At 42.3% G+C, this 15826-nt stretch overlaps 1 protein-coding gene across 1 annotated transcript in view; it reads left to right on the top strand.

The window, feature by feature from the left end:
- LOC141613726 (uncharacterized) overlaps positions 1-13601 on the top strand; it is a 31359-nt gene extending 17758 nt beyond the window's left edge. The window contains exons 7-8 of the mRNA XM_074432471.1: positions 12892-13282; positions 13588-13601. Coding sequence (XP_074288572.1) covers positions 12892-13282; positions 13588-13601 — 405 coding nt within the window. The remainder of the gene's footprint in view (positions 1-12891; positions 13283-13587) is intronic.
- The last annotated feature ends 2225 nt before the right edge of the window (positions 13602-15826 follow it).

The following is a 15826-nucleotide window of genomic DNA, read 5'->3' as shown; positions in this document are numbered from 1 at the left end:
ATACATGAGATTCCTTGAGACTCCTTAATCTGTCGGACTCCAAGGGGAAACAAAACGTAATATTGAAGGATTGAAGGGGCAGCAGGACGTCGGTAGAAACTGCTGAGAGAAATCTGCTTGGGCCGGTCCTCAAACAAACTTCGGTAGAAACTTGAGATTGAGGTCGAACTCCACGTCTTGAGAGGAACAATTGGCTGTCTTGAACTCTCGCTGGGGGAACATAATTGAGGCGTGTCAAAACACCTGTCAGATAAACTTCGCTCATTGTTTCAAGCGAAGTTTTGATAAAGTACTGCGACAGTTCGCAGTTTACTAAAAAATACGGGTCCGGACGAAGAATAAACATCAAATGGACCAAATATACGATATATGGTGTTGAGGAAGAGGTGCACCAAAGATGGGCCCACAAATAACGAACTTGTAACGAATTTTCGAAAATTGATTTGGAGGGAAGCTGAGGAAGAGGCGTAGCAAGAGCTGCGACTCTTGGAAGAGGCGCAGCACCTGCTGCGTCTTTTCCTGGGCTTGTCTCTGTCCGAGTAAAAGCTCGACAGAGGACGTGTTTTATTTCATAATAACAAAACATAAATCATCAAAACTCTCTCAAATTCAAACCATTTCTCATCAAAATTTGATCAAGATCTTGCATTTGCCATGACTAATCGAGGTATGTGTTCTATTTTGCATTAAACTTTCGTATTTGCGCAATTTGGACCGACAAAATTAGGGTTTCCAACCCTAAATGTCGAAAAATTTGGGGCTTTTCCCCCAAATGATATTGCCTTGTAAAATTGACTTTATAAATGGATAATTGGTAGCATAAGGATCATAACCATGCGTTCATTTCGAATTTTCATCGAGTATTGAGCATTTGAGTGAAATTGTGACGGTCTCACAGCTAAGTTGTAAATAGCTTCGAAAATAGCCTTAGGATTGCCCATTTGTGACGAAACTTGATATTCGAAATCCTTGTGTGATGGGTAAACTTCCTATCATTTCGGAATTTTGATTTGTGACGGCTTTTTCAGGACACTTTTCTAGGGCATAATCGCCGTTATAACGAAATGTTGTCGAAATTCCGACTCGAACCCATGACTAGGCTTGAATTTAGGCTTGGCCTGACCCATATTACCACATGAGCAGTCGGGTTTCGGGGGAAATGGCCAAAGATGGCGAGAAAAGAGCGATTTCGGAGCCTTGAAAGCTTGAAAACCCCCTAACTAAGGCTCGCCGTCACTTGACGCGGCCTAATTTACTCTAATTTTACAGGTGACGAGGATTCTACGTCAGGGAGGGATCTCATGGACGTGGACATTGTTCTTGACCCTTCTTTTATGCTCGAGGAGGCGTTAGAGGAGGCTTTTGCTGCTGCGGCGACGGCTGCTGAGGACGAGGTCGTCGTCGAGGAGGCTGTTGAGGAGGAGGCCCCGAGGCGGACCAACGTCGGACGAGGTGGTCGTCAGCTGAGGGGAGCACCGGAGTGGGCTGAGAGATGGAATAGCCGACATCTCATCTGGGCAACGGAGAGTCACCTGTCCTACAGGACGGTGAAGAGCTTAGTAAATTGAATTCATCATTCTTTCATTTACCTTCTTTCTTGTCTTTCATTTGCCATTCCTTTTCCTTTTCATTCGAACTAAAGATAGCTTTCACATTGAATCAAAATAGGAGGCCGGGAACACCAGGTCCTTTTCCGGCTACACTACGATGATGGAGGCTTACGGGAGGCCGTCAGCGGAGGAGCAGACCATCATCGAGTTGGGAGCTTTTGGGGCCTTGGTACGAGCGTGGAGGGATATCAAGGGGAGGAAGATTCGGGCTAACCTTTGCCTGGTTCGAGCCTTTCTTGATCGGTTCTAGGACACGACCTAGACCTTTCACATGCCTTTCGGCGAGGTTGGGGTCACGTTGGAGGATTACGGTATGATTTCAAGTTTGCCGTGCGGGACGAAGGCTGTGGTGTGGCCGTCGACGGCCATGAGATTGGACTCGGCTGAGGCTAGGAGTCTGATCGGTTAGAACCTGGCGGCGAAAGCTGATGCGGTTTTCGGGTTGGTGCCGAGTTCCTATGTCAGGGATTACTTTGCTGGGAAGATCCCGGTGATGGTGACGATCGATGGGAGGGAGACGGCTCCTCCTCCTTGTACTGCGGAGCAGAAAGCTCGTTTGTGGCTCTAGTGGTTCTTGTCTTCGCTCTACCTTGGAGACAAGGGGAGAGGCTGTCGACGAAGCTTCTTCCCTTCCTTTCTGACTTGAGTGACCTAGGTCATTGGGACTGGGTCACTCCTGGCTTTGCGGTCCTCACTCGCTACATGAGGGCCATGGTTCGTCCGGAACTGGTGAAGAAGGGGACTTCTCCTGCTACTGTTGGCCCTGGACTGCTGCTGGAGGTATGAACCTTCATTTCGTATCATAAAAGATCATTCCTTTTCCTTTATTGAAACACGAAAGATCGTCATTGATTATCTTGTTTTGCAGGCGTGGGTGTACTCCTACTTTCCGAGCTTCGCGCCCAACGAGGACGGAGCCGGGGCCGAGAGCTTATCCCTGGTCGGACTATATTTTTCGGTTACTTATCGTTAGGAGCACCTAGACCAAAACAATATTTATAACCTCACAAACTACTCTACTATTAGTAAAGAGGTAAGTAAAGGTCGGATCCCAAGGGACGGGTATTGATGTAGGATTTTCGATTGCAAGTAGTGGTGTCTAAGGGTGTCACAATTTGGGTTGAGATAAGAAGACCACTAAACTAAATAACAATGTATATGAACAAGCAAGATGATTAAGATGAGATGTAAACAATTGATTAAAAGCACTAGGGTGTCATGAGTTCATAGGGGATTCATGGGATTTGATCATACAAACATATTCTCAAATTATAAGCAAGCAATTATTGTTGTGATAGGATCGAGTTGGTTTATATCTTACAATCCTAGGAAGGTTTGGGTCCCGCAGCCGAATCGATTAGATTGTACAACACCTACAAGTCGACTTAATCCTCCCTACTCAACTATATGCATGGTCTAATGAAAAGGTAAGTGATGGGTAAAAAATGCAAGGATTCATAGGCTCGCATTTCATCAAACATAACATGTGCATAAGTTGAGATCACAACAAGCAAGCAAATAAATTATGTGAACATATTAGATTAAGCATGAATCATCCCCCATGTTGGCTTCCCCTAATTCCCCATTAACCCTAGCTAAGGAAACTACTCACTCATTATCAAGTTTAACATGCTAACAAGGTTGTCAATCATATTAACGAAGCAAAATATGATGACTAAATGAAGATGATTAATAATAATTAAAAAGGGTTTAAGAGAATTATACCTAACGATGATTCCAAAATAATAAGCAAAGAATAATAGAAGTACTTGATGAATGATTGGAAGGTTGTCAATCCTCCAAATAAACCCCAAATAATCTTCAATTACCCAAAATAAATGATGAACAATAGAGAAATTAAGGAAATGAGATTTGTATTAATGCTTAATTAAAAGTTGATTACAAGATTAAAGAGATATTAGAAGAACATAAATTATACTAAGGATTGATGATAATCTAATTAGTATAATGGGGTATTTATAGTGGGGATTAGGTACATAAATTAGGGTTACTAAGGGCTTAAATGACGATTAAGACCCTTAAGAAAAGTTGAGGAAATGCTCCTCTCGAAGAAAGACGCGAGTCTCCTTTTTGCTAGTCTTTTAGAAATATGCGCATCCCGAGTAGAACAAGGAGAAGGCGTGCTGTACTGGATGACAATCCAAGCGGCCAAGGGGTCGGGACGAGCGGATTGTGGGAGTTGGACGAGCGGACTAGAGGGTTGGACGCTCGGATTGTGGAGGTGTTGGACGAGCGGATTGGCTGGAGGGACGCTCGGATTGTGAGAGTTGGACGGGCGTCCCGATACTGCGACGGCCAGATTCTAGTTCAGCAACCTTTTTCTTCTTTTCTTCTTTTCTTCTTCCAACAATCCTCAAGGATCTTGTCGGAGATGCAAGGATCGTCTTCATCATTGCCCATCTACTACTTTATTTACATAGGCCTTCTAGTCTTGTCTTCACTTTGATGCTTGGTCATTAGATTCGATCAATTTAGCTCCATTTTGCCATTAAAATGCAAGGTTTGCACTCCTCTCCTACCAAGGAAACAAAACCTCAAATAATATGCAAAACAAAGGACTAAAGATAGTAAATGACCTAATTATGCACTAAAAAGCATAGGAACGAGGCTAATTAGGGGACTAAATATGCTCAAATATTGGTCACATCAAATATCCCCAAACCGAACCTTTGCTCGTCCCGAGTAAAGAGGTGACAAAAACTAGGACCCTTATTTAAACTATCCTACGAATATAACCGATATGAGACAATTAGCGGGTCTCACTCCACCCCTTCAACTCACAACAAGACAACCATGAGGTAGGATGCCTTCTCCCAAGGCAAGGTGGGTCTTGCCAAAATGGCGACACATCCAAGCATTAAAGCACACAAAATCAAGTAATGGATGAATCTACAAAAGAATAGCCACTTTCCTCATCTAAGTGGCGGAAATTATCCAAAGGGGAAGCAATTCAAGGGTACCCACTCCATTATAGATATGGTTTCTTCAAACTACTAAGCCTAGAAGGATACCAATAAATCACCTCCAAGTTGTGTCAAGCTAGGGTACCTTTTTCCTCAATCGTTAAATTCTTTCGTCAAGAGTAGACTCCCTATGGTGTTAGAAACACTTGAGGATCGCGGAATTCCCCTTCTTGCCTAGACAAGAAGAAGGGTCGTCCCTCTCTACCATGCACAAAAGTGGATACGATGGAAAAGGGATCAATAGTATTTGAGTTTCATATTGGAGTTTGCTTTGTTGTTGTCCCCCCCCCCCCCCCCCCAATTTTTTGTGGCATATAACATTTGAGAACACTTTCTTTTTGCCATTTCTTTTGATGTTTGGCATTTCAATACTTGACAATATTTTAACTTTTTGCATTTTCTTTTGAACATTTTCAAAGCTACCCCATTTGTAGTGAGGGTGCTTATATTTGAAGCATTAGGAGTCTATTTTTGCTACTCCTCTTTTATTTTGATGCAATTGCAAACATTTTCTTTTCTTTTCACTTCTTGAACTCAAATTTTGAACAATTTTTGTGCCCATTCCCTTTTTGATGACAAAATGTGGTAGAACATGGATGATGGTTGCATGGTTTCAAGGGTCATCTTGGAATACACGGTAGCCAAGAAGTTATCACACCACAAGGTACTCTTGACTAGGCCTTAATCCATGGGTCAAAGGATACTAGTATGACACATCCTAGAGTATTTTACAAGTATTCTAACAAGCAAAGTCTTAAGAAGAAAAAGCATCTACAAGGGCCTATATACACTTTTCAAGCTTTCTAAATAGACGGTTCACAAAATTTTCCTAAATGCAACTACATGCCATGATGCAACTAACATTTATACATCCTAATGCATATGCTTCTACCAACTAATATGCCAAATAATCTAAATGCAAGTCCTAAATTCACATTATTTTTACCGCATCAATCAAAATAAAGCCACATAGTCATTAACATAAAGAGGAAAAAAGAGATTGGAAAGATCATACCATGCGGTCTTCTATATCCTCATGTCTCGGATGTGGCGTAGTTAATCAATGTGAACAAGGATAAACAAACACAATATATACAATATATATACAAGACTACACTATAGAGGAAATGAACTTGTTTGTGGATTTTTCAATTTTTTAATTTTTTTTGTATTTTGTTTTAATGAAATTAAAGGACATATTTTTGTATTTTTCAAAATTTTTAATTTTTATCATTTTTGTTTTTTAAAAAGGTCAAGTTAGAATTTCCCATCCCCGCACTAGTATGAGCATTATCCTCAATGACCAATACGATAGGAAATTATGCAATTTATATGAATATGCATGATTTCTAAACTAAATGAAAATGATATATAAACAAGAGTAAATGCAACTAAGTTATGCTATATGATGCATGGTTTTTGTTATGGTGTAGAGCATAATTTAGATTAGCTCCCAATGCATATGCATAAACTTCCCCAATCCAAAATAGACACTATTTCTAATGTCAAAAATTTTGGGGGAATTCATGCACATAAAATGCAATGCATGAAACTAAAATTTGTCATTTTGGATTTTGAAAGTTGGGAACAATAAAAATGAACACCTTAATGAAGCCAAGGTGTTAGTCCTCTAATGTTGCGAGGACTCCACAAAATGATCAAGATAAAATAAAAAAACAAGAGAAGTAGACAAACCATAAAGGAGGTGTAAGAATGTAGGAGCCTCCAAAAGTTTGCCAGTCCTCACCCATCGTGTCATCATCATCATCGTCTTCCTCACTTGAGGCATCATCAACCTCCATGGATGTGGAGTCATGTCCACTCTCACTTTCACTTTCTTGTTCTTCCTCACTTTCCTCTTCTTCTTGAACTTCTTCATCTTCACCTTCTTGGTCACCACTCTCATCAACAATCATCTCCTCTCCACCCGGTCTACCACCACTAGAAGTGCTAGGAAAGAATACCTCCTATCCGCCCAACTAGGCAAAGGATAAGATGGATCGAGAAGTCCTTGCCTATCTAGATGTAGGAGGGGTGGATATTGGGCCTTGTAAGCATCAACGCTATCATTAAAAGCATGTTTATGCATTTCCTTCATTAGTAGAGTCAAGTAATCATTTCCCGCCTTGGCATTTTCGGGGTTGAACTCGTGGTATTCAAACGGATAAGGTGGGGTGATAATGGAGGAGGAGGGCTCGGCAACTTCTTCCCCTTGGTGTTGAATGATGTACTCGGTCTCTTCGGAGAGTGGGAGAAGGTAGTTCGGTCGATGAACATTCAATCGGCAAATTTCGCTAGGCAAAGTGAAGGATCCAGCTTCATTTGTCAACCACCCAAATTTGTTGTCAAGAGTATCGTTCTTGACCCATTTGAACTTTAGAATCATGGTGGGCAAATCAATAAGATGGCCTCCTTTTACCGGTGTATAAGTGTTGTTGTTGTTGAAATCTCAGTTAAAATGCTTAGCCAAATAGGTAACTAATCCTCCATTGGCAATAAAGGCCGTGCCTTCTTTGCCACAATCAACACTAAGCCATCGATCAACCAAAAGTCGTAAAGCATTGTATGGCTTGGTAAATTCTCTCCCAATGTTCAAATCCGACTCAAGAAGGATAAAATCAAGTTTGGTAAGATGGTTTGTGCCATTTCTAGCTATCAAAGTATTCCCAATGACCTTATGCCATACTCTAATGCCCGGATGGTGGACTAAGAGAGCACGACAATCATGAAAACGTGTGAATTTCCTTCCGGAAATTGCCATCCAAAGAGGAGCGGGGTCATACTTGGTAGGCATCTTTGTAATTTTGCACTATCACTAAGGCCAAATATCTTACCCAATTCGTCATAAGATAAGCATCTATCAACATTTTCAAGACGAAACTCAATAATGGTTCGGGTCTCCACCTTTGTGACTTTCAAAGAGCTCAAAAACTCTAAGGTGAGGGAGGAGTATGTCAATTCTTGCATTGTAAACAATTTACTCAACCCCATAGACTCGAAAAAGGTCTTAGTTTGCTCAAGGACACCCAATTTTGACAATGCATCTTCACATATGAACTTAGTAGGCATGATAGTTTTCTTAGCAAAGGAAATAAATTTCTTCCTATGGGAGTCGGAAGTGAATATTACCTCCGGATAGTCGGCTAATTGTTCAATGACCGGAGTGGTAGAAGTAGTAACTTCCATAGGAGGATTTTGTTCTTGAATCTCCGACCTTGCCTTATGGACTACCAATGCCTTTGATGTTTGCTTATCAAGAAGGGCTTGTTGCCTCTTAGAAAGGGTCTTCTTTCGGGGTGCCTTGTTTCCACCTTTTGTTCTTGCCATACTCCTTTACTTAATTACACCAATGAAAGATTGAAATCTTCAATTTCTAGTAATGCCCAAATCGATTTAGGATGAATGAAAGTTGCCTTGTATCCCAAAAATCGACTCAAAACTTAAAGATTTTGGTGTTTGAATCACTTGTTGATGCGAAAGGAGTGATTAATTTTTGTTTTGAGGAAGTTTGGATTTGATTTGGTTGATTTTGGTTGAGGAATTTGGTTTTTGTTGATGGAGAGAATGAGGGTTTTGGGGTTTTGGGTAGTGTTTGTGTTTTGAAAGAATGAAAATGAATGGGAAAGGAGGGTTTAAAAAGAACTGTTGGTTTTGAAATGCAGAGGGAGACGAGCGGACCTAGTGTCGGGACGCTCGGATTCTTTAAAAATTGGGTTCAGGTAAAGACGCCATGGGACGAGCAGATTGCAGGAAAGACGAGCGGATTCCTTGGCTGAGACGAGCGTCTTTGGCTCAGGACGCTCGGATTACTTTCCAGTGAAAAATCCCAAATTTTAGCAGTAAAAAGACGAGCGTCTTTCCTGTTGGACGACCGTCCAGACTGAGACGAGCGGATTACTGGCTTGGACGCTCGGATTCTCAGTCAGACCCAAAATATGTTTTCTGCAGCTTCACAAGACGAGCGTCTTGTGACTTGGACGCTCGGGTTCTTTCAGGACGAGCGGATTGTCCCTCGGGCTGCTCGGATTCTTCCTTGACCACACGGATTCAGGTCCATCTGTGGGTGCTTCGTAACCCGTGTCAATTCATTCTTCAATTCTCGTGTTCTTCATTGTAGGGGCACTAAAAAGGCATGAATAGCCTAGGCAATTTCTATCCCCACACTAAGGCAAAGCACTACACATCAATAAACTCATAAGTCCCTCCCTCACTTCTCTCAAAATGATGAAAATCATGATCAAGGCATAAAAATGTAAATCCAAAGATGACAAAAATGCAATACAATAATTGAAATGCAAGTTTGGGAGTTAGAATATTTACAAATGGTGGTTTAGGGAGGACTCCACCAAACTCTCATCCAATGTGAGATGTCAAGGGGGCATGTTCAAGGTGTTGTTGATGTTACTCAACACCTTGAAGAAGTAGTCGAAAGCTTGCTCGTTATCATGATAAAGATCCTCAATAGACCTTTTCACTTGTTGTTCTCCATGATGGCCTTGGGTCATAGCATTACCAATATAGGGATTGAATATCCCTTCAAACTCATCATCCCAAAGACCGCATACTTCGTCTACTTGCTCACTAAAAAAGTCTTGAGTTGATAAAGCAACTCTCCTTCTTTCTTGTCTTGGCCAATGAGGCCTTCTTCTTCACTTGTCATGGGTGAGCTTTTCAAGCTCTCATTGTTGTAATTTCCTTGCTCTTTTGATGGGGCATCATCCACTTTCTTTCTCCATTGAAATTCCAACTTCTTCCTATCATCCTTTCGGCTATAGTGATCAACCATAAAACATGGCTCATGCAATCGGGGAGCTCTCATAGTCTTGTCAAGATTGAAAGTAATGGTTTCATCTCCCACTTAAAGGGTGAGCTCTCCATGCTTCACATCGATCACCGCTCCCGCGGTGTGCAAGAAAGGTATTCCTAAGATAATAGGAATGTTGGAGTCTTCTTCCATGTCAACAATAACGAAATCCACCGGGATGAAGAATTTTCCAATTCTCACGGGAACATCTTCCCACACCCCTAAAGGTGTCTTTGTCGATCTATCCGCCATTTGAAGCGTGATGTTGGTGCATTTGAGTTCTCCCATTCCTAGCCTCTTGCTAACCGAATATGGCATGACACTAACACTTGCCCCAAGGTGTAACACCCCTAATTTCCGTAATATAATTCTTTAATTTTATTTTCCCATATTTCATATTTTATTTTCCGGGAAAATATCCGTCTTTTATCTTTTGGGCTCGTTGGGCTCGAAAAACGATGAAGACCCGCTCCTCCCTTGGGTCTCACGTGTTTTTGGTATAGATGGGTGAGTTTTGGGCCTAAACCTAGAATAAACCCATGAGCTTCTCTATAAATAAGAAGGGAAATCAAACCCTTGCTTCTCTTTTCTCACAAAACCCTAAACCTAAATTCTCTCCTCCTCTCTTCCTCCCTTGTGCCGCGCGCCCCTCGCCTAGGGTTCCGTGCCGTTCTTCCTCTTCCTCCTTCCTTCATCATCTTTCGTGCTTAGATCGATCCTACTCCTTGGATTTATCTATCTTCTTCGTAAGTTTTATGTTTCGCGTAGTTTTTATAGTTTTTATAGTTTATATATATATATATAGTTAGTATATTTATTAGTTTCGTTATCTTTGGCACGTGGACGATTTCTATAAAGGCGTGGAAACTGCACCTGGAGAAGACGTTTATATCGTTGAAGACGATCTATAGGGTTGTATTTGCTTAATAAGGTAACTAGGTGTTTTCTTTTAATTGTGTTTATGCCAATTGATGTAATTAATATGATTTAATAATTGTTTTGCATGATTGGTACATGTTTGATTATTTGTTACCATGATTAAATATGTTTCATATGTTTGTATATGTTTTTATGCATTAATCATATATCATATGTTGCTTATGCATTAAATTATGGGTGTCATGAGCGTAATTAGGGTTTGCGAATAAACCCTAGTGGCGGCATGATAGGCGGCCAAGAGTTCTCTCCAAAGTTATAGCTCAGGCAAGTATAACATTGATGATGATTCAAGTGTTATAGCTGAAGTTAGTACAACTTTGGGGGTAGTTACTCTAGTTATGGCTGAAGCAACTATAACATTGAAGTACGAGATAAGGTTATAGCTGGAACTAACGTACCCTGAGATTTATGGCTCAAGGTTATGGTTGGAACTAGTATAACTTTGAGGTTTGTGTCAAGGTTATAGTTAAGGTAAGTATAACTTCAAGTCGTATATATTGAAGTTATTGTCGAGGTTACTATAACCTCGCATCCAGAGTTTATGTTATGGTTAGGGTTACTATAACATTGAATGGTTAATGTTAAAGTTATAGCTAAAGTTACTATAACATTGGTTGCTTATACTTGTTTCATATGTTGTATTGTGTTCAACGTGTTATGTCCTTATGTTGCATATATCTTTGGTTACTCTTGTTCATATGATAAGTAGGATGGTCGGTTATACTAATCTACGAGTTGAGTCGTGATGTTGTTCACGCATGTTAGTACAGTCGGTTATACTGTGCATTGGTTTGTTGCTAGTTTGAATAGATGACGGTAGTATCAGTTATATACTATCGGAATGAACCAACGCCACCCGTTGATGCGGGATTTATTTTGGTCTGTGTTTGGAACTAGCCAGAGGCAGTGGTTATACGCTCTGGTTCCCGAGTGTCATTCAGTGTACAGTTATTGCACCGAGAGTCTGGCCAGGTCTTCGACATATAGGCAGTGGTTATACGCTATACATAGTACCGTGGAGGCAGTGGTTATACGCTCCACACCGATGGAGGCAGTGGTTATACGCTCCGTCAGCTAGAGGCAGTGGTTATACGCTCTGGTAAGTTAGAGGCAGTGGTTATACGCTCTAACGGGCGTTCGCTCTATTCGCTATGCTTTGTTGCTAGCTATGTGCCCTTCTGTTGCTGTGGATTGTGTGTCACCATGTTTGCTATGCTTCAATGCTAGCTTTGTGCCTTAGGTTGTTGTGGGTCGTTTGTCTTTACTAGTCTTGTAAGTGTTCATGGTCTAGTGGTTGCATATGGTCGAGGTTTGCATGTTGCATCCGTTTAAGATTGACTAAGTCATGGTAAGCTTTGTTGCGTGTTTCATGAGTATAGATGATCTCACATGTTTACTGGTTTTAAAATTCAATTGTTTTTGATTGTTAGTTATATTCAATTGTTGTAAACATGACTGGGAGAGCATCTAGTTACTCCCGACTGAATTGTCGACCCCCTTCTCAGGTTGTTCAGGTTGAACACTTGTTGCTGTCTGGTTGATGCTTACTTGGGGAATGTGCGAAGCGAGCTTAATAATAAAAATAGGAGTTTGCTTTTATCTTTTCAAGAACCTTTGAATAATGTATTAGTTTGGTTTGGTTTTAGTAGCGAACCGGATTGGTCAGGTGTTTCCGCCACCTTGACCCTTTTATCAGTATCGTACTCTGATATTTACTTTATATAAGTTTTTTCTTTGTTTTATAATCCGGGTTGTTACAGTTGGTATCAGAGCGAACACGCTCCCAACTCTCGCTTAGTTGATGACTAAAATAAATGACCTAGTTAATGAGTGAGAGTAAATGGGGTAGAAACCAATAGGATTGGTTGGTTTTCTTATGTTGTAGAATGTATGAGTAGTTGTTTGGAGTGGTACTTAGGTTCTACCACTTATAACGGAATTTCGTTCTTGCAGATGGTGCGCAATGGAAATGGTGAATCTGATGCCGATCGCATCAGGAGACTTGAGGCCGCTTTGGCATCTATGGCCGAAGGTTTCACTAACCACCTCAACAACAACAATAACAACAACCATCCGCAACCGACAGTGTTTGATCGCTTTGCTCGTCACCGTCCTCCTACTTATGATGGTGCGAATGATCCTACTGCTTTGGAGGCATGGATTCGAGAGATCGAGAAGTTGTTCCTCGCTACTGGATGTCCTGAGGATTAGATGGTGGATATCGCCACCTATTATCTGAAGGACGAGGCCGACAACTGGTGGGCTCTTACTAGAGCTGGTCTGGAAGTTCAACCAGGATATGGTTGGGCTGTCTTCTCGGCGCCAAGAAGAGGTTCTATCCCGAGGAGATGCGCCGGCGAAGGAGCAGGAGTTCCTTCGTCTACAGCAAGGTTCCATGACTGTTGAGGAGTACACCAACAAGTTCGTGAAGCTGTCACGTTTCGTTACTTCTGTAGCTATGGACGAGGTTTCGAGGACTCGTCGCTATGAGAAGAATCTAGCTCCTAAAGTTCGGACTGCTATGTCTGGCATTCCTTCAACTTCTTTCCAGCAGGCCTATGACCGTGCTCTTAGTATCTATGATTCAGTTCTTGCGACCGAGGCTGAGGAGAGTGCAAAGAGTAAGTTCTTGAAGAGGTCTTATGTTGCTCCTAATGCTTCCCATAAGAAGCAGAAGTACGAGGCTCGTCCATATACCTCGCGCGATCAAGGTCAAGCTAGGGAGGGTATGACCTATTTCAGATGCAGGAAGCCTTACCATCCGGGTACGAGTTGTGCTCCTGGTACACCGATCACATGTTACACGTGTAAAGCTCCGGGACACAAAGCTGTTGACTGTCCCCAGAAACCAAAGGCGGAAGTGCCGAAGGTGGAAGCTCCGAAGACTGGTCGTGTGTTTGTTATGAGTCGTGCTGAGGCTGATGCTAATCCAGATGTGGTTACGGGTAGCTTTCTCGTTCATTCATTATCTGCTTTTGTTCTTTTTGATACGGGTGCATCGATGTCTTTCGTATCCGAATCCTTTTCCGTCCGTGCTGGACTCTCTTCTTCTTCATCCGTTCATACCTCTATATCCCTTCCTACGGGCGAGATTGTTTCTTGCTCCGTTCTTTTCAAGGACGTACCTGTCAGTATCGCAGGGGCGATCCTTCCTGCCGATCTCGTACAATTCAAACTCGGAGAGTTTGATGTGATTTTGGGTATGGATTGGTTATCTCGCTATGACGCTAGGTTCCTTTGTCGTGATCAGAAGATTGTGCTTAAGAGTTCCACAGGTTCGAGGGTTTCTTATCAAGGTGTTAGGGTTACACCTACGGTCAAGTGGGTTTCTGCTTTTAAGATGGTTAACATGGGTAGAAGGGTCATCAGATCTATCTGTGCAGTGTTCATGGTGTTTCAGTTGAGCCTAAGTTAGAGGATATCCCTGTGGTTATGGAGTTTCCTGATGTCTTTCCTGAGGATCTACCTGCTATTCCTCCTGAGCGAGATGTAGAGTTCTCGATCGACTTGCTACCTGGAACTGATCCCATTTCTAAAGCCCCTTATCGTATGGCACCAGGTGAGTTACAGGAACTCAAGAAGCAACTTGAGGAGATGATCGATAAGGGTTTTATCCGATTGAGTGCTTCGCCGCGGGGTGCTCCTGTTTTGTTCGTCAAGAAGAAAGATGGTAGTATGCGGTTGTGCATCGACTACCGTGAGCTGAACAAGGTTACTATCAAGAATAAGTATCCTTTGCCGAGGTCGAGGATTTGTTTGATCAGCTCCGTGGTGCTAGTGTGTTCTCGAAGATCGATCTGAGGTCAGGTTACCATCAGATTCCAGTTAGGAATGAGGATATTCCTAAGACTGCTTTTCGTTCGGAGTATGACCACTATGAGTTCGTGGTGATGCCGTTTGGGTTGACGAATGCACCTGCCGTTTTCATGGATCAGATGAACCGCACTTTCAGCGAGTATTTGGATAAGTGTGTCGTGGTGTTCATAGACGACATACTGATTTACTCGAGAGATGAGGCTGAACTCGAGAATCACCTTCGTGTTATCTTGGAGATTCTGCGTAAGCAGAAGTGGTACGCTAAGTTCTCAAAGTGCGAGTTTTGGTTAAAGGAAGTTACCTTCTTGGGTCATGTGATATCTGGCGATGGAGTTATGGTTGATCCGTCGAAGATTCGAGCCGTGGTCGATTGGGAAAGTCCAAAGAATGTGAACGAGGTTCGGAGTTTCCTTGGTCTAGCTGGGTATTATCGTCAGTTTGTACATGATTTATCTAAGATCGCGAGACCAATGACTCAGTTAATGAAGAAGGAATCCAAGTTCATTTGGACCGAGGCTTGTGAAGCTGCTTTCCAGGAGTTGAAAAAGAGGTTGACTACCGCTCCTGTGTTGACTCTACCAGAAGAGGGCGTTGAGTTCGATGTTTTCTGCGATGCGTCAAAGTTTGGGTTGGGTTGTGTCTTCATGCAGAAGGGTAAAGTTGTGGCTTATGATTCTCGTCAGTTGAAAGTTCACGAGATGAACTATCCGAATCACGATCTTGAGTTAGCAGCAGTGGTGTTTGCACTTAAGCTGTGGCGACACTACTTGTATGGAGTCTCTTGCAACTTTTATACGGATCATAAGAGCTTGAAGTATATCTTCACTCAGAGAGATCTTAACATGCGGCAGAGACGTTGGTTGGAGCTGCTTAACGACTACAAGATAGAGTTGCAGTATCATGAGGGTAAGGCAAACGTGGTTGCCGATGCTTTGAGTCGCAAGGTGTGTCATGCTATGAGATCCGTGTTGGTGTTACCTGATGACTTAAGTCGAGAGTTCCAGAAGATGAGCCTTGAGGTAGTTCTTCCGGGTACTTTAGATTTGAGTGCGATGGTTGCTGAACCCGGGATTCTTCATGAGATCCGAGTTAATCAAAGAGAGGATGAATACCTAGAAGGAGTTCGAGTCGCTATAAGCGAAGGGCGCGCCAAAGACTTCGACGTTGGACCTGATGATGGTCTACGATTCCAAGGTCGTTGGTGTGTGCCTAGCTGTGAGGTCTTAAAATGTAAGATTCTCAAGGAGGCTCATAGTACTCCCTATTCGGTTCATCCTGGTGGTGATAAGATGTATAAGGATTTGAAGCTACGTTTTTGGTGGCCGGGTATGAAGAAATAGATCGTCGAGTTTGTGAGTCGTTGCCTGATCTGTTAGAAGGTCAAGTTTGAACATCAGAGACCTGGTGGTCTACTGCAACCTTTGGAGATCCCCACATGGAAATGGGATTCGATTTCGATGGACTTCGTTATGGGTTTGCCGAGGTCGCCGAGAGGAATGAATGCGATTTGGGTCGTGGTTGATCGTTTGACTAAGGTCGCGGATTTCATTCCGATGAAGGAGACTTGGAGTCTCGAGGAACTAGCGAATGCTTATCAGCGTGAGATCATTCGTCTTCATGGGGTTCCTAAGGATATCATCTCTGACCGTGATCCGAGGTTTTGTTCTCAGTTT

Source organism: Silene latifolia, chromosome 11 (genome assembly GCF_048544455.1).
Source record: "Silene latifolia isolate original U9 population chromosome 11, ASM4854445v1, whole genome shotgun sequence".
Taxonomy (NCBI): Eukaryota; Viridiplantae; Streptophyta; class Magnoliopsida; order Caryophyllales; family Caryophyllaceae; genus Silene; species Silene latifolia.
The sequence above is the reverse complement of the archived record's forward strand: the minus strand, read 5'-3'. Positions and strand labels throughout refer to the sequence as shown.